Source organism: Rana temporaria, chromosome 5 (genome assembly GCF_905171775.1).
Source record: "Rana temporaria chromosome 5, aRanTem1.1, whole genome shotgun sequence".
In the NCBI taxonomy this organism is placed as follows: Eukaryota; Metazoa; Chordata; class Amphibia; order Anura; family Ranidae; genus Rana; species Rana temporaria.
Genome location: NC_053493.1, coordinates 340997766 through 341017091, shown reverse-complemented (window position 1 = coordinate 341017091; position 19326 = coordinate 340997766). Strand labels below are relative to the sequence as shown.

General features: G+C 44.0%; 1 protein-coding gene across 1 annotated transcript in view; it reads right to left on the bottom strand.

The window, feature by feature from the left end:
* The window catches only part of CRISPLD1 (cysteine rich secretory protein LCCL domain containing 1), a 108389-nt gene that overhangs the window by 37517 nt on the left and 51546 nt on the right, over positions 1 to 19326 (bottom strand). The window contains exons 3-6 of the mRNA XM_040354449.1: positions 6058 to 6176; positions 5842 to 5974; positions 3438 to 3553; positions 1245 to 1345 (exon numbers count right to left, since the gene is read on the bottom strand). Of these exons, the coding sequence (XP_040210383.1) occupies positions 1245 to 1345; positions 3438 to 3553; positions 5842 to 5974; positions 6058 to 6176 (469 nt within the window). The remainder of the gene's footprint in view (positions 1 to 1244; positions 1346 to 3437; positions 3554 to 5841; positions 5975 to 6057; positions 6177 to 19326) is intronic.

Here is a 19326-nt window from a genome sequence, read left to right as displayed (position 1 = left end):
AGCAAACTTCTAAATACACCAATGAAATACATATTGTATATGATAGCATTTTTGTCCATCCAGTTCTGAAATTTACACAGACCTGCCACACAGCACTGTTCTGTCTGTCAGCGCAGGAGACAGGATTATTCTCTGCCACAGTTATGTTGCACTTACAAGTTTTTTGTCTCTCTCCAGCCTGTGGCTGTAAACGTTGAAGGAGTAGCAGCAGTCATAAGCCAATATGTCTGCTACTTTGCTGTCTCCTCCTTTCAGCATGCTGCTTTTTAGCACATGGACATTGCAGCACACCTGACTGGTTGCTTCTCCCTCTATGCTCTGTTGTATAGGAACTGCAAATCAAACTTGGGTACATAATTCAGCTTTAACCAGTTCCCAACCAGCCGCTGCAGTTTTACTGCGGCAGAATGGCACGGCTGGGCGAAACGACGTTACCTTACGTCAGTTCGCCTTTTGACCACTAGGGGGTGCGTCCGCCCATGGCTCGCTGCCAGAGCCGATTCGAGTGCCTGGCGGGCGCGACGACTGCCGGGCACGCGCGATCACTCGTGACACAGCAAGAACCAGAATCTGTGTGTGTGTGAACACACAGATCCTGGTTCTCTCAGGGGAGAGGAGACAGATTGTGTGTTCATACTAAGTATGAACACTGATCTCTCTCTCCTCCTAGTCAGTCCCATCCCCCCACAGTTAGAATACACCTAGGGAACACAGTTAACCCCTTGATTGCCCCCTAGTGTTAACCCCTTCCCTGTCAGTGACATTTATACAGTAATCAGTGCATTTTTATAGCACTGATCACTGTAAATGTGTCAAAAGTGTCAGATCTGTCCGCCGCAATACCGCATCCCCTATAAAAAAAACAAAAAAAAACGCTGATCACTGCCATTACTAGTAAAAGAAATAATAATAAAAATGCCATAAATCTATCCCCTATTTTGTAAACGCTATAATTTTTGCGGAAACCAATCAATATACGCTTATTTTTTTATTTATTTTTAAATTGGGGATATTTATTATAGCAAAAAATAAAAAAGAGATTGTTTTTTTCCAAAATTGTTGCTCTTCTTTTGTTTATAGTGCAAATAAAAACCTCAAAGGTGATCAAATACCACCTGGCTATAGCGTCGCACAACCGCGCAATTGTCAGTTAAGGCGACGCAGTGCCGTATCGCAAAAAATGGCCCAGTCATTAATCAACAAAATCTTCCGGGGCTGAAGTGGTTAAATATCACATAACTTACCTCTGTAACAAAGATTGTCTCTGCATCCTCCTCCATAGCTGGGTGGGCAAGCAGAACAAGAACGGCCATGTTTATATGGAGCATGTCCCCACCAGTTTCCTCTTTAGAAACAAAAATACATAATGTAAACCAATATTTGCTTTAACTGCCAATTCGTTATTCTTGGCATTGGCAAACTAATACAATGAATGAGAAACTAAAGATTAGTATCACCCTACAGCTGTACTAGAAATAAGAAAAAGGCAACAAGTACAAATGTACAAAAGGCAGTAACTAAAAGCAAGATCATCTTTCTCTAGTTTGACTACAGTAAAGTAAAATTTGCACAGTCAGAAGTTGTTTCTTAATACTATCCTCATTCCTTGCAGAATTCAGCAACCTTTGCCCAGCTGCCAGGGAGAAAAATGTTAAATGGATTCTGCAAGCCTAAAAAGTATTTGGCCAAGAATACTGCAGTCTAAGGTTCATGCACATTCTGCACATTCTGCAGAGGCGCATTGCCGGCGGTATTAACCCTTTTTCGGCCGCTAGCAGGGGTTAAAACCACACTGCTAGTGGCCGAATACCGCTGCAATTCCGACGGTATAGCGCCGCTATACTGAAAGGGGGCCTTCAGCTGAATTAACACAGAAGTGTTCAGCTGTGAGCATTTCTGTGTTCAGAGCTCTCAAATCCCAGTTGCAGCACAGGTTATGTAGCAGATCTAAGACATGCGTACTTAACCACCAATTGTGCGACACTCTTTTCTCTTTATGCATGCCAGAGGGAGAAGAATAATTTTAGGGTCTCCCATTAAAAACATGTGCTACAGAACATAAGTGCAACCACACTTCCAGTTCTCTTTTAGTTCCCTTGTAAAGTATCACAAATACCTGTCGAGCCTGCCAGTTATGCCAATACAGCTTCCTATGATGGTGTGGAACTGTGGCCATTAGCATTAGCATTATCACTGCTATCCACAAGCCTGTAAGCTTATAAATTAGCACCTGGCCACGCCTAGCCCTGACCACAGCTTTCTGGATTCCCATTGTGAGCTGCAGTGTCTGGGAGGGAAAAAAGGAGGGTGAACCTTTATTAGGCTTATGCATCCATGGTATCTTTATTTGAATTTGTTTAGACAAGTGTTTCCCCAACCATTTTATAGTCAAGACATCCTTTAAAATGATACACAATTTCGAGGCACCCCATTCAAAAATGTAAAGAACTAAACTAATGGTTTTATATAACAATGCAACATCCACACATGTAGGACACCCAACACTAGAGGTAATTCATTTTTAAAAAGCAATATACCTTTGCACACTGGTTTCTCATTTCTCTCAGTATCTCTCCCTCACTCAGTCAATGTAACCACAGTGCTGACAGAGAGGAGCAGGGAAGGGGCAAACAAGGATGGCAGCTGGCCTAACTGGTACCCAAGGTTGTAATGCTGCACAATGTTTTAGCAATTTTTTTTAAGCATTTTGCCAAGGCACCCCTAAAGATTTCAAAAGCCACCCCCATGGCACCCTGGTTGAAAGAGGTTGGTAAAGACCAGGGGTCGCCAAACTTTCTAAACAAAGGGCCAGTTTCCTGTCCTTCACACTTTGAGAGGGCCGGACTGTGGCCAGTGTGAGTAGAAAATGCCCCGGCATCAATGTGGGTAAAGAATGCCCTATCATTGATATCAGTGGGAGGAAATTTGCCCCATTGTTGGAAATAGGGGGAGAATTAGGGCCCCATCATTGGCGTCATTGGGAGGAATAAGTGCCCCATTGTTGGTATCAGGGAAAGAATTTGTGCTTCACCATTGGTGTCAATGGGAAGAATAGGGTCCTGCAGTTGGTGTCAGTGGGATGAATAGTGCTGGTAATATTGTTGGTGTAGAAGAAATGGTGCCCAATTGTTGGTGGAGAAGGAATACCGCCTTGTATCAGTGGGGGATTAGGGTCTCAAGGGCCTGATAAAGGCAAGCAAATGGCCACATCTGGCTCCTGGGCTACAGTTTGGAGACCCCTGGTATAGACTTTCATCCAGATGTCTTTAGATGTACTTTAGCTTAAAAGTGATAAGCTGTTTTTTTTTTTTGTTTTGTTTTTTAAAACCCACTCGTGAGATTTATGATACTAAATGCAACCAACAACTAAACACAATATATTTGCACTTTAAAATTATGTGATTTTGGAATAGCAACTAAAATGAAATCTTACTTACTTTGGAGAATAATTGCACACTAAATAGATTGCCTTCGGCCAGATTTGCCCCCAAACGTTCATGTTATGACACAGGTTTATGGCACAACCAATTCTGCTACTCGTTGCCCAAACAAGCTAAATAGGAAAATACAAACACAATAGATGACCAAGTAGAATATGTTTCGTTTCAAAATTACAATCATTTGTACAGTGTATATTTTGAATGTACAAATAAACGAATATCACAAACGATATAGTTTCATAGGGCCAGATTCACAGTCCGGCGGCGCAGCGTAACGTAACCCGTTTACGCTACACCGCCGCAAATTTTCCGATTTAGTGCCTGATCCACAAAGCACTTACCTGGAAATTTGCGGCGGTGTATCGTAAACAGGTCCAGCGCCCAATTCAAATGGGGCGGGTACCATTTAAATAAGGCGCGCTCCCGCGCCGGACGTACTGCGCATGCTCCCGTCGCAAATTTCCCGACGTGCTTTGCGCGAAATTACGACGCGCCGACGTTTTGTGAATCGCGACGTGAAAAAGAAAAAATGTAAAAAAAATTCAAAAGCGACGCGGGAAAGACGGGCATACTTTAACATGGTGGAGTACTTTTACACAATGTTAAAGGTGCCCTATCTTTGCGACGGAAATCTAACACTCGCGACGACGTAACAACGGGAAAAATCTTTGTGGATCGCTGTAACTCCTAATTTGCATACCCGACGCTGTATTACGACGCGAACTCCCCCCAGCGGCGGCCGCGGTACTGCATCCTAAGATCCGACAGTGTAAAACAATTACACCTGTCGGATCTTCTGGCTATCTATGCGTAACTGATTCTATGAATCAGTCGCATAGATAGAACAACAGATACGACGGCGTATCAGGAGATACGCCGTCGTATCTGCTCTGTGAATCTGGCCCAGAGTTCGTGAGGTTGAACTAGTCCATCTATTTCAACCAACAAAGAAAAAATATATTGAAAACCTCCATTTACACAATCCTATACTCACAATTGATCCAGCGGAAGGCAAAAGAAACCCCAATAAAGAATGGTTCAATTCACTCAAGTGGGGGGGGGGGGGGCTTCCTGATCTCTGGGAGGCAATCGGCTATTTCTTTGGATCAACCACCCCTGGTGTTATTACCTCTAACTATTAATATCCAGTTAGATTATGTGCATTTAGGAAAGAAGTCATGTCTTTTTTAAAACAATCTACTGAGCTGGCCAGAACCAGCTCTTGAGGGAGACTATTTCACAATTTCACAGCTCTTACTGTGAAGAAATCCTTTCCGTATGTGAAGGTTAAATCTTTTTCTCCAAGGGTAAGAGTGCCCCCTTGTCCTCTGCAATGACCTGAAAGTTAATAACTCTACAACAAGTTCACTATATGGACCACTACACTGGATTTATACATTTTGGGCCAGATTCGTAGTGTAAGCCATTTACACCACGCCACCGCAACTTACTGGAGCAAGTGCCGTATTCTCCAAGCACTTGCTCCGTAATTTGCGGCGGCGTAGAGTAAATGGCCCGGCTTATGACCGCGTAATTCAAAGGGGGCGGCTTGTATTCAAATTAAGCGCGCCCCCGCGCCAATCGAACTGCGCATGCGCCTGGCGGAAATATAGCCCAGTCAATGACGCCGACGTGAGCGTCATTGACGTAAAGTCGTATTCGCGAACGACTTAGTAAAACGACGTAACCAACGGAAAAAGACGACGCTGACCCAACGCCATACTTAACATGGCATACGGCGGACTGGCGTAAGGTTACCCCTCATATAGCAGGGGTAACCTTACGCTTACGGAAACGACGTAAACGACGACGACGTGGCGCAAATTCGTTCGGGAATCGGCGTATCAGGCTCATTTGCATAGTCAAATGAGAACTGAACGCAAACGCCACCTAGCGGCCAGCGTAGTATTGCATTTAGGATCCGACGGTGTAAGTGACTTACACCAGTCGGATCCTAGCCTAATTCCGGCGTATCTTGTTTTGAGAATACAAAACAATGATACGCCGGCGGGATTTTCGAATTATGCCGGTGTATCTGTAGATACACCGGCGTAACTCTTTTGAGAATCTGGCCCTTTGAATATATATCCCCCTTAATCTCCTCTTCTCAAGAGTGAATAAATTCAGTTCCTCTAATCTTTCCTCATAGTTGAGCTCCTTAATGCCTCTTATCAGTTTGATTGCTCTTCTCTGCACTTTCTATGTGTGGAATGGTCTCCTCTCTTCAGTACACATAAGCAGTGGACTTTAAAGGACATGTTCTAAAAGAGTGGACAGGTGAGCGAAAGAGGTGAAGGTGAAATTTGTGCCAATCACACCCCCAAAGAATGGGTTCCCTGAAAATCGTTCCAAGGATGAAAATCTCCTTTAAAAAAATAGAATGAAATAAACATGACCCTACCTGTGTATAGTGAGTGCAAACAGGTCCTGAACACCTAAATGGGCAGTAGGGGTTACATTCTTGTGGATATGGAAATGTGTAATCTCTCACTTCATCATACCAAGCCTGGACATGGTAGGTTGGAGGCCTGTATCTATATAGAAAAGAACATAATGTTATAGTTTATCATTTCATACTGCATCATCATCTGGTATTGCTAAGAATTAAATCAACTACCTCCCCCAGTGAGCCCCGAGGTTCTGTCCAATGGATGGGAGCAAATTTGCTGGACCATGTTCCCATAAACAAGTAGATGCCCATTCTTCAGCAGATCGTTCAAGCTCCACGTCCCATACCTTCAAACAGAAAATAATGACATATCTCAGACTGGAGACAAGTAATGAGGTCACATTTATATCATGCTACTTTAAGTACCTTAAATTAAAGATGATATTAAAAAAAATAAGTAACTATACATTTCAGTATGTTTTCAGTGATAAATTAAAGGGGTTGGAAAGCTATCATTTTTTTAAAATAACAAACAGGTCATACTTACCTCCACTGTGCAGCTTGTTTTGCACAGAGTGGCCCCGATCCTCATCTTCTGGGGTCCCTCAGTGGCTGTCTCAGCTCCTCCTCGCTTCTGGTAACCCCCCTGGGAAGCATTCTCGCCAAGTGGGTTACCTTGCAGGCGCACTCCCGAGTCCTGTATTCGGCGTCCATAGCCCCCAACTACATGACTCGGCCATGCCCCCTGGCCCTCGTTTCATTGGAGTTGATTAACAACATTACTTTGCATCTTCCTGTCCCAGTGCCAACAGCAACACTCATTTTATTGTTCTATAGTCTCAAGGACAGGAAGTGAGGTAGAAATCTCCCTAACAACGTCACTCTCAGCAATTACAACTTGAGAGAAGTATTTACTCTTCCTTATGCCCCGTATACATGATCGGAAATTCCAACATCAAATGTCCGATGTGAGCGTTTGAACTGAAATTCTGACTGTGTGTAGGCTCCATCGAACTTTTGCTGTCGGAATTTCCGTCAACAAAATATTGAGAGCTGGTTCTCAAATTTCCAGACAGAAAAAAATCCTATTGGAAAACCTAATTGTCTGTAGCAATTCCGATGCGCAAAATTCCGACGCATGCTCGGAAACAATTTGTCGCATGCTCGGAAGCATTGAACTTAATTTTATCGGCTCGTCGCAGTGTTGTACATCACCGTGTTCTTGACGGACAAAAGTTCAGAGAACTTGTGTGACTGTGTGTATGCAAGCCAAGCTTGAGAGGAATTTCGTCGGAAAAACCATCCAAGGTTTTTCCAACGGAAAATCTGATCGTCCTGAACACCTAAATGGGTAGTAGGGGTTACATTCTTGTGGATATGGAAATGTGTAATCTCTCACTTCATCATACCAAGCCTGGACATGGTAGGTTGGAGGCCTGTATCTATATAGGAAAGAACATAATGTTATAGTTTATCATTTCATACTGTATCATCATCTGGTATTGCTAAGAATTAAATCAACTACCTTCCCCAGTGAGCCCCGAGGTTCTGCATAAGGCCGGCCATACAAGGTTCCAGTCTCAGCCAGGTCAGTAGGAACCAACTGGGATTCGAACTGTGTATGGGCAAGCTGAATGTACCAAGCTGAAGAAGAGGAGTTGGAAAGTTGAAACTAATAAGAACTAGAAAAAAATTGACTTTTGGCGGCACATGGGTAACAAATATAAAAATCTATAGATATTTATTATAAAGATAAGTATTTAAAAAAGTATCTAAACTAATAGTACAATGAAGAAGAGGAGTTCTCGAAATGCATCCTGTGACACCACTTTTACAGGAGACCATCGTCCACAGAGAGCTGTCCTTGGTATTGAGCGAACCAAGCAGTAGAGACTTTGGTATCCAGCCCAACTCTTCACCTGTCAGTTGGCCACACAGTGATCCGGACCCTGTGGCTGCTCATCCATCCTTTGCTTATGACTGTGTTGTGTGTGCTCTGTATCATGGACTATGGGCCAAATCCTCAAAAGGGATACGCAGGCGGAACTGCTGTTCAGCCTGCGTATCCCTGTGCCTATCTTTGGAACTGATCCTCAGAAGCAGTTTTCCAAAGATAGGCAGAAGATCCGACATCTGTAAGAGACTTACACTGTCGGATCTTAGGATGCAGTACCGCATCCGCCGCTGGGGGCATTTCGAGTCGAAATGCAGCTTCGCGTATGCAAATGAGGACTTACGGAGATCCACAAAGCTTTTCAGCTTTGTGTTTTCTGCGTAAGTTTACGTTTGCATACGTAAAATTAGTTCTGCTTTTACAAAGTGTAAACTAGTTACACCTTTTAAAAACAGACCTTTTTTTCGATCGCCGCGATTTTTTTAAATTTTGAATTTTATTTTTCGGCGCGTAACTTTTTTTTTACCCGACGCAACTTTATTATCCGTCGCAATCCACAAAGCCCGGCGTAACGTAATTTTGCGCGCTGCCCGTCAGGAAAATTACGTCACGAGCATGCGCAGTACGGCCGGCGCGGGAGCGCGCCTCATTTAAATTGTCATCGCCCCCTGCAGAAGAGGACTGCCTTGCGCCGGAGACATTTAAGTTACACGGCCTGAAATTTCTAGGTAAGTGCTTTGTGGATCGGGCACTTAGGTAGAAATTTTAAGGCAGTGTAACTTAAATGGGAAAAGATAAGTTAGGCAGGATCTTTGAGGATTTGGCCCTATATTCATTATTTCACATTTTATTTTGGGAGTACATAATATCCTTAGCTCCAAGGACTATAGCAGTCAAGCCTAGTTGTCACATGATTTCCAATCGTTCTTGCCCCCTGGGCATTTAAAACCTTTTAAAGGAATTCTGATGTGTACATATAGTGAAATGTATGTGATGTATACCGTACACTGGAGTATAAGCCGAGTTTTTCAGCACATTATTTTGTGCTGAAAATGCCCCTCTGGGCTTATACTCGAGTCACCTTTTTGTGCCCGATCTCCCGGACTTTGGGAACCCGGTACTGGATGGCCGTAGGTCTCCTGGACCCCAAACTTGGCACAAACGTAGCCCCACTCAAGTGTGCAAAGTTGGGGCGTGGCTTGCGCGTGAGAGGAATGGCAGCTTCAGCCTAGAGCTCCCTATAGCCGGCCGGACAAACACGGAGCAAGGACGGGATACACGACCCATCGAGTACCCACACTGCCTGCACCTACTCAGCGGACACTGCTGGAGCGATGTCTCGCAAAAGAAAGGAGGATAGGAACCTCCAAAAGCTGACAGCCTTCTCGTTCATGCCTGAACGACGGGGGAACAGACAAGATGGCGCCGCCGGAGCTGCCGCGCGGCGCTCCACTGCATACACGGACCTTCCGAGCGGGGATCCGCAAGATAACGAGGGCGAATCATCGTCTCCCCCCCTCGCCCACTCTCCCCTGCTGTCTCCTATACCGCAAAGCCCTGCAAAAGCGCGGATGCGCCTGGATTCGGAATCACAAAACGGGACCGCAGTGAGTACAGCTCTGCACAACGCACATGCTATCTCCTCCCTACAATCATCCATAGCTGCATTCCCCACCTCAGGACAACCTGTCCTGGATACAACGATGAAAGACATGCTCATGACCCTGCAGTCCTCCCTCATGTCTAACTTTTCATCCCTGATACATAAGTTCACAGCAGACGTGAGACATCTGGGGGACAGGGTGCATTACATTGAAGACAAGATGGAGGAATGCACAGACACAGTGAACAGCCTGGTAGATGAATGCTTGTCACAAAAAGAGGACATGGCCTGGGTCAAATTAAAGATAGCGGACCTTGAGGACCGATCACGCCGCAATAATGTCAAGATTCGCGGAGTACCGGAATCGGTTCCCCCCGCAGACCTCCGCAAATACGCCAGCGCCATGTTTTCCACCCTGCTACCGGAGCTGTCCCCTATAGAGCTCACCATTGACAGGATCCACAGGATCGCCAAACCACGCCATCTGGAAGAAGCGATCCCCAGGGACGTGCTCCTCCGCGTTCACTTTTTCCAAGCAAAGGAACAAATCCTTGCTAGAGCCAGAGCACTCATCAACCTCCCTGCGCCATACGCGGACATACAACTGTTCGCCGATCTGTCCCAGCACACCCTACAACTACGAAGGCAGCTGAAAACGGTGACAAAAGCCCTTGCCAACCACAAGATTATCTATAAATGGCGCCATCCAGCCACCATTCTTGTTACTCACAATGGCATCCCTCACGCCATCTCTACGATTGAAGGGGGAATGAAGCTCCTCCATTCCTGGGGCATCATACCAGAATCCCAGCAGGTTAACCATGCTCCTGTGGGGAAATCCAATCCCTTTAACGCGGGTGCCCAACGCGGTGCCCATAAGGCACAATGACCAGAGTATGCCTGTCCGAAGTCACAACGAAAGTATACCCTAGGTCCGGTCCGGCCTATTGCTCGTTCCTCTACAGAGCCTGAACTTTCCCCCAAGTTCTGTCAGCACAATCCTGCTGTTATACTGTGCTGATTTGTTGACACTCACGTTTCTTATCGTTTTTTTTTCTGTTTTTGTTGTTTTAGTTTTTGGTCAGTTTCTCTAGTTTAACTGCCTTTTGTTTCTCAGTTTTCTGCACTGCTAAGGACCCTACGATAGGACTCCGCGTGCCAACCAGAGCACCCTGAACATCTTTCCACCCTGGTACCTGCATACTACACTCTGATCTACTGGAGGACACAAAACAGCTAGGTGTGCCGCACTTCTCCCTGAGAACACCACTACTTTGCCACTACTAACCGTGAGTTACTGAACTGCACCTATCCCAATCTCACCTACCAACATGTCCCTCTCGATCCTTTCCCTGAATGCGAAAGGGCTGAACCACCCAGCCAAACGCTCGTCCATGTGGAAGACTGCAATGGCACATAACTGCGACGTCTTATGTGTACAAGAGACCCACTTTGCCCAGGATCTTCCCCCCATATGCAAGCATAGACTCTTTCCCCATGTATTCTCCTCCTCCTACAATAAGAAGCAGAGAGGGGTCCTGATAGCTGTCCGTGACACTGTCACTTTCGAATTCCAGAGCTGTACGATTGACCCTGAGAGCAGATTCATTATATTAGTATGCAAACTCAACAATGTCCAATACACCCTAGTGTCACTGTATGCCCCAAACCAACGTCAGATGTCATTCTTCAAGAAACTCCTGAAAAAGGTGAAAGGTCTCAGACAGGGCCGCCTACTATTTTGCGGGGACTTTAACCTGGTTCCAGACTTTGACCTAGACTCCACAGCTGGAGCTAAAAGACATGTATCACCATTAGCTAAATTTATTTCTTCCAATGATTTGTTTGATGTGTGGAGGTGTTGTCACGCCAGCGAACGAGATAACACATTTCTGTCGCCCCGGTACAACACCTACTCACGGATAGATTTGTTTCTCTCTGACAAGGACTTATTACACAGAATATCGGCGTCGGCGATACACACTGCCACCTGGTCGGACCATGCGCCTATCAGCATCACTATTGATGCCCAATCGCAAATTCCCAAATCATATCTTTGGAGGGTGAATAATTCTATCCTCAGCGATGCTGTATCTGCAAACAGTATCCAAAAACATCTGGAGGAATACTTCTCCTTGAATTCCCAATCAACGCCCGACCCGGTGGTGGTGTGGAGAGCCCACAAGGCTGTTGTTAGAGGTATTCTAATACAACTGAGTGCCAGAGCCAAGAAAAATAGATCAAGAAGGATAGACCAACTCACGGCCGATATTGATGCCACTGACATCCAAAATAAATCTAATCCCTCTCCCTTCCTTCAAACCAAAATCTTCAAATTGCGCCAGGAGCTGCGTGCTCTCCTACTAGAAGCCCATGAAAAAGCCTACACTAAATTCAAAGCCTCCACATACGCCACAGGTAATAAAGCAGGCAGACTACTGGCCCTAAAAATTAGAGGCCACAGGCTCAAATCAAAAATACCATTCCTGTATCACCCCCACACTAAAAGCAAACTACTTAAACCTCATGAGATAGCCAACGCCTTCAGCGCGTACTATGCTGACTTATATAACATTAGTAGAGATGCCCACACTGTGCAACCTTCCCAAACCGACATAGACAAATTTTTAGCACAAGTCAATCTTCCCTCTCTGTCGCCATCACAACTAGCCTCTCTTAACGCCCCTTTTACGGTAGATGAAATAACACAAACTATTCAACATCTCCCCGCCTCCAAGTCCCCAGGACCTGACGGGTTCACTGGGGAATACTATCAAAAGTTCCATCACATCCTGGCTCCCAAACTATGCGAAGTTTTCAACTCTGCCGCATCCTCCTCCTCCTTCCCCCAGGAAATGCTGAACGCAATCATAGTCACCCTCCCTAAACCCGGTAAAGACCCGACATCGCCCCAAAACTTTCGCCCTATATCCCTACTTAATGTAGACGTCAAAATCTATGCGAAAATGATTGCCAACAGACTAATCGATATCCTCCCCTCCCTTATACATATGGACCAATCAGGGTTTACGAGGGGCCGACAAGCCTCCGACGCTACAAGGAGGATGATCGACATCATCCACCAAGTTGGTTGTTCCGGTACCCCCTCTATTCTCCTGTCCCTAGACGCCGAAAAAGCGTTTGACAGGGTGCACTGGGGGTACCTCTCCTCAGCATTATTGAAGTTCGGGTTCTCGGGCTCAATCCATAACGCAATTATGGCCCTATACTCCAACCCCTCAGCACAGGTGTATTCAGCTGACTCCCTATCATCCCCCTTCCTCATATCCAACGGCACCAGGCAAGGGTGTCCCCTCTCCCCCCTGATATTTAACCTGGCGATGGAGCCCCTAGCACAACACATACGCTCTAATACTAACATCACGGGAATATCTATGGGAGGCCAGGAACACAAAATCAGCCTTTTTGCGGATGATGTTATTTTAATGCTGTCTGATCCCACCACATCCCTCTCGGCGGTTCAGGAGACGCTAGCCTGGTTCAGCAGAATCTCCTATTATAAAATTAATGAATCCAAATCCCATATTTTAAATTTAGGTGTTAACTCCCCAACAAGCATACTTTTGCAGCACCAGTTCCCATATTCCTGGGCGGAACAAGCAATAACCTACCTTGGAGTTCAGCTAACCAAATCTACAAGTATGCTCTTTAAACATAATTACATTACACTGCGTGATAAACTACGAGAGGACCTGCACAGGCTTGCGTCTCAGGAACTATCCTGGCTAGGCCGACTAGCGGCATTTAAAATGTTTCACCTTCCCCAGATACTATACTTATTCAGAACAATCCCTATTGTCATCCCCCTTCACTATTTTAAATCTCTACAATCACTACTCTCCTCATTCATTTGGCAAGGTAAAAAAGCTAGATGCGCGAAATCCAGACTGATTAAACATCGAAAAGCCGGTGGTACCGGATATGTGGACTTCAGGGACTACTACATGGCCTCGGTGCTCACCCAGACCAGAGAGTGGTTCTCGCCTTCCCCGCATACCATCTGGGGGCGGATAGAAGCTACCTATGTACCAAATGGAGACCTATCCACATGGTTACTCTCCACCTCCCTAGTATCTAAACTACCATCCTTCATTCCTCCAACCATGCTAGCTACAGTCCGAGTGTGGAACAAATTTGTACTCCTCAGTCGCGACCACCCTGATATGTTCAAGCTAAAGATCCCCATCCTCACACTGCAGCACAACATCAGCCTGATATCTTATAACAAATGGAGAGAATGCGGCATCTTACACATTGATAATCTTTTCAGTGGCAACGAATTTAAACCCTTCCCTGACCTGCAACAGACATATCACCTCCCTGCATCAGACCTTTACCTATACCTGAGAACAAAACACTACCTCCATGCCTCACCCTCATGGGAACGCAATATCCCACGCCCTGCTTGGATCTTTCTTAGCACTCCCAAGCCCATGCCGAAGGGAATATCGATTTTCTACAACATCCTCCAACAGAAGGATGTTTTCTCCAAAACACCTCCCTTGCTCCGATGGGAATCGGACTTGGGACGCTCGTTTACAACTAAACAATGGGCTACAGCCTGCAACTCAATCTTTAAAGTCACATGCTGCTCTACACTCTGGGAAATGTTCATTAAAATTACCCAAAGATGGTACTTGACCCCTGATAAGATTTCTAAGTTTGGCATCCCCACTGACAACAAATGCTGGAGACTCTGCGGAGAGAAGGGGGACCTGCTCCACGTTTTTTGGAGCTGCCCTTCCTTATCTCTCTTCTGGGAATCTGTATTTCAGCTACTGTCTGACATATCCTGTCGGACTATAGTCCTGTCAGCTAGTCTGGCGATCCTGCTTCTCAACCTAGATCAATTCCCAAACTCTCTGAAACACACACTGGCCCACGTACTGCTATCAGCGAACCTGAACATTGCTAGAAAGTGGAAAAACCCATCCCCACCCACTCTAGGAGAAGTGATCCAAACAACCCACTTGCATTTCACATACGAACATACCCTGGCACTACGGAATAAAAATAAGGATCTAATCCTCCGTCAATGGCATCCATGGTTGCTCTGGTTCAATAATAACCCCTCACTCCCTTTACCTCCAGGGGGGCTAAACTGACATCCCAGGAACCTCAGGGTGTACTTAAGGTATCTAAAACTGAAATAACTGTATCTTTGAATATACTGTGACTCTCCTCCAACACTAATGGTACCAACCCTGGTTCCTACTACATGGCTCGATTGGCTTTCACTTCAGGGGGAGGGGGGGATCTGGCCTAGCTCCTGGACACAGTCATGCTCCCGAAAGGGGTGTCTAGGGGAAGGTCCCTCCCCGTTCCCCACGATATACTCAGTATGAGGTACTGACCAATTTGATCTCTCTGATGAATGTTGCCTTAGCAGTTATACCTAATACTACGATATTGGCAGTGTTGTCCTTAAATCCTGCATGTTCTATAATATTAATATGTATTGCACTACAGGCTTGTAGCCTGGTTATGTATGTATCTCTAACTGTCAAAACCAAATAAAAATTTACTGTTAAAAAAAAAAAAAGTGTGCAAAGTTTGTTGTCCAGGGGACCCACGGTCGGGGAGCACTGATTTTTCAAAGCATGGCACCCCTTCCATAGACTCCCATGTTAAACGTCAGTCTAGTAATAGACACAGTGAGGCATGGGCACAGTGAGGCATGCACATGGACAAAGTGAGGCACAGTGAGGCATGCAGATGGACACCCTAGGCTTATACTCGAGTCAATACATTTTCACAATTTTTTGTGGTAAAATTAGGTGCCTCAGCTTATACTCGAGTATATACGGTATATAGTGAAATAATTGACACAGGAAACACACACAAATTTTAAGGACAAGTGATATCTGGATAAGCTTTTAATAGTGGTACAACACAGACCAGGGTTTGATAAAAAAAAAATAAAGGAATAACCCAGAGGCAAATAGGCTGTTCATTTTGCAAGGGAAATTGCACTTTGCATGGGAATTTGGCCCAGAGTTTAGTGAATGAGATAAAGCTCCTCTGACTTCCACCATCCTATGAAAAAAGCATTATTTTTTTATTTTCTTGCAGGCGATTGTGTATTCCTTACAAAGTGAAACTTTTCCACATTCACCAAGCTCTGCAGCAAAACAAACAGCCTATTTGCCTTTAGTAAATCAACCCCACTGTAGCAAATGAACGTCAGCATAGAGAAGGAACTTGCTATCCCAACAAAACACCTGCCTTGTATAATGACCTCTGTAATAAGCACAGGCAAGGTGTTAAATGGAAATCGCAAGCGGTTTTCTCTTAATCACAATGTATTTACTGTTGCCTCAATTCAGTTTACGGCAGCATCCTACAAAACTATTTTCTCTTGTTCTTTCACAAATATTTTTTTTAATGCAATTTCCCGCTAGCTGATTTTTTTTTTTCCCTGAACATCCAAAAAGAGGTTTTATATTCTGATTTATACTTATTTTGGCCCTTGCTCGACACACCAGAGCTGCCATGTTGGCCTCAGAGAGGCTTTTCTCACCTCTTCAGCAGTTTCTTTAACTTGAAAACGTATCTGTCCTCCTTTAATATGAGTTTAAATTATCGGTGCAAAACAAGGACACGTTTTGGTAACATGGCAACTGTCTGACTTCCCCCAAGTCATTTTTATAATAGGTTTTTCAACCATACAGTACGTAGTTATACATTAAGCAAGGCCACAGCTGTGCAGTCATAGTCATTTTCTATTTTAAGGGAATAGTATGATTTTAGGTCATTCAAATATGTACATATGGACACTTGACTACACATTTGGAAAAAGGTCCAAAGTGCAAACAAGGGCAGGATTTTCGGTTTGTTTTACCAAAGCGAAAGCTGCTCTTTGCTCTTGCCCACTTTCCAACAACTTCTACTGATTAATTATACGTTTTTTTTTTGTGGTTTCTGATCCTACAAGGCTACCTATACGTGCTGTGCTAAAGATTAACCCTTTACATTTGCGCAGATAAAAGTATATAGTTGTAAACTGACAATTATGCTTAAAAAAAAACACACACACACACACAGGTTGCATTAATAATGGATATATTATGCCATCATACAGTCCTGATCAAAAGATTAAGACCACTTGAAAAATGGCAAAAAAAATGATTTTACATTGTTGGATCTTAACAAGGTTCCAAGTAGAGCTTCAACATGCAACAAGAAGAAATGAGAGTGAGACAAAACATTTTTTGAGCATTCAATTAAAATAACAAAAAAACTGAAACAGGCTGTTTTTCAGCTGATCAAAAGTTTAGGACCACACCTCCAAAAAAAAAAAAAAACCCCCCCAAAATAGAAATCCAACTTCCAAACATGAACTCAGTAATGAGTAGCTCCGCCGTTATTGTTGATCACTTCAAAAATTGAAGTGGGAACATTTCTCCAAGTGGTGAAGACAGCCGCACGAAGGCCATCTACTATCTGGAACTGTTGTCCATTTTTGTAAACTTCCCTTGCCATCCATCCCCAAAGGTTCTCAATTGGGTTTAGATCAGGGGAAAACGCAGGATGGGCCACAGGAGTGATGTTATTCTCCTGGAAGAAGTCCATTGTCCTGCGGGCATTGTGTACTGTAGCGTTGTCCTGTTGAAAAACCCAGTCGTTACCACACAGACGAGGGCCCTCAGTCATGAGGAATGCTCTCTGCAACATCTGGGCATAGCCAGTGGCTGTTTGACTCCCCTGCACTTCCTGAAGCTCCATTGTTCCACTGAAGGAAAAAGCACCCAGACCATGATGGCGCCCCCTCCACTGTGGCGTGTAGAAAACATCTCAGGTGGGATCTGCTTGTCATGCCAGTAACGTTGGAAACCATCAGGACCATCAAGGTTACATTTTTTCTCATCAGAAAATAAATCTTTCTTCTACCTTTAAATGTCCCATGTTTGGTGCTCTCTTGCAAAGTCCAAACGAGCAGTTCTGTGGCGTTCAAGGAGACAAGGTTTTTGAAGAAGTTTTTTGTTTTTGAAGCCCTTCAGTCTCAGATGCCGTCTGATGGTTATGGGGCTGCAGTCAGCACCAGTAAGGGCCTTAATTTGGGTCGAGGATCGTCCAGTGTCTTGATGAGAGACCCTGCTTATGCAGTTCAGCAACCTGACCACGTTCAAAAAGGGAGAGTTTTTTTGTCTTTGCCATCACAACGTGTGACTACCTGACAGAGAATGACAATGAATCCACATCTTTGCACAGATTTGGCCTTTTAAAGGCATGTGGTCCTAAACTTTTGATCAGCTGAAAAACAGCCTGTTTCAGTTTATTCGTTATTTTCAATTAATTGAATGCTCAAAAAATGTTTTGTCTCACTCTCAATTCTTCTTGTTGCATGTTGAAGCTCTACTTGGAACCTTGTTAAGATCCAACATTGTAAAATATGATTTTTTGCCATTTTTCAAGTGGTCTTAAACTTTTGATCAGGACTGTATTTGTTTTATACAAGTTTTAACATTTTTTAAATCACCTGTCTTTAGCGATACATTTATCCACAGAAACAGCTGAATGAGAATATTACTACTACATACCTCTGTGCTATCTATATACAGTGCCTAGAAAAAGTATTTATACCCCTTGAAATTTTCCATATTTTGTCACGTTACATCCAAAAACGTAAAATATATTATTGGGATTTTATGTGATAGACCAACACAAAGTGTCAGATAATTTTGAAGTGGAAGGAAAATGATAAATAGTTTTCATTTTTTTTTTTTACAAATAAATATGTGAAAATTGTGAAGTGCATTTTTATTATACTTTGTAGAACCTCATTTCACTACAATTACAACTTCAAGTCTTTTTGCGAATGTCTCTACCAGCTTTGCACATCTAGAGAGTGACTTTTTTTCCATTCTTCTTTTGCAAAATAGTTCAAGCTCTGTCAGATCGGATGAACAGCAATTTTCAAGTCTTGCCATAGATGATTCTCAACTGCATATAGGTCTGCACTTTTAATAGGCTATTCTAACTCATGAATATACTTCGATCTAAACCTTTTCATTGTATATCTGGCTGTATCTTTAGGATAGTTGCTAACATTGTAAAAAAAATTACAGGGACACTTTGTGGGCGGAGTCGTGTGGCATGGGCATGGTTTCACCTGAATCATGGATGTGGCTCAAATGGGGTGTGGTCTGACATGAATAAGGGATGTAGGGAGAAAGAATGAAATAGCGAGGAAGGGAAGAAGAGAGAAGGAAGGAAAGAAAGAATGATGTAGGGACAGCAGGCCCAGATCCTACACCACAATAGAAATATGTGCATTTCATAAAGTTTAACAATCAGCAGATAAAGATACTCCAAACACCTGGTGTTATCCAGGCACCATGGTTGTTATGGTGTCATGATGATTGAGTCCCCTTTCACACTTATACGACGTGGCCCACGATTTTGGACTGCAAAAAAATCGCATGACAAGTCATTCTCAATAATTTTCAATGACTTCCATTCATATTGGCACGACTTTAAGTCATGCCGACTTCAAAGTAGTCCATGCACTACTTTGGTCCAACTTCCATGCGAGTTGATGTCCATAGACCTCAATGTTAAACCCTCAAGTAGCATGCAAATCGTACCTGAATAATATAGACACAATTTCAGTACGACTTTGTAAGCACAAGCTGTAAGCACAAGCATCTTTTTGACTCTTGTCCCACCCAATCCTTTCAACATAGTAGTCCCTCCCAAGCACATTTTTGTACCACACATTCACTTCCTGGTTATTCCCTCAGGAACAATGTGCTTCAAACAGCCCAAAAAAAAAAAGAAAAGAAGATGTCCTTGTGCTTGTCCTCCGCTTCTCCTCCTCTTCTTCCTCATACACTGCTACTGCTGCAGCAGCAATGACAACTGCTGTGGCAATATATTGAGTAGCAAACATTTTCTGTCACAACACACCACACCACAACAACCAGGAAGCAAACATGAACTGGAAACAACTATGGCAGGAAAAGGAATTACCTCACAC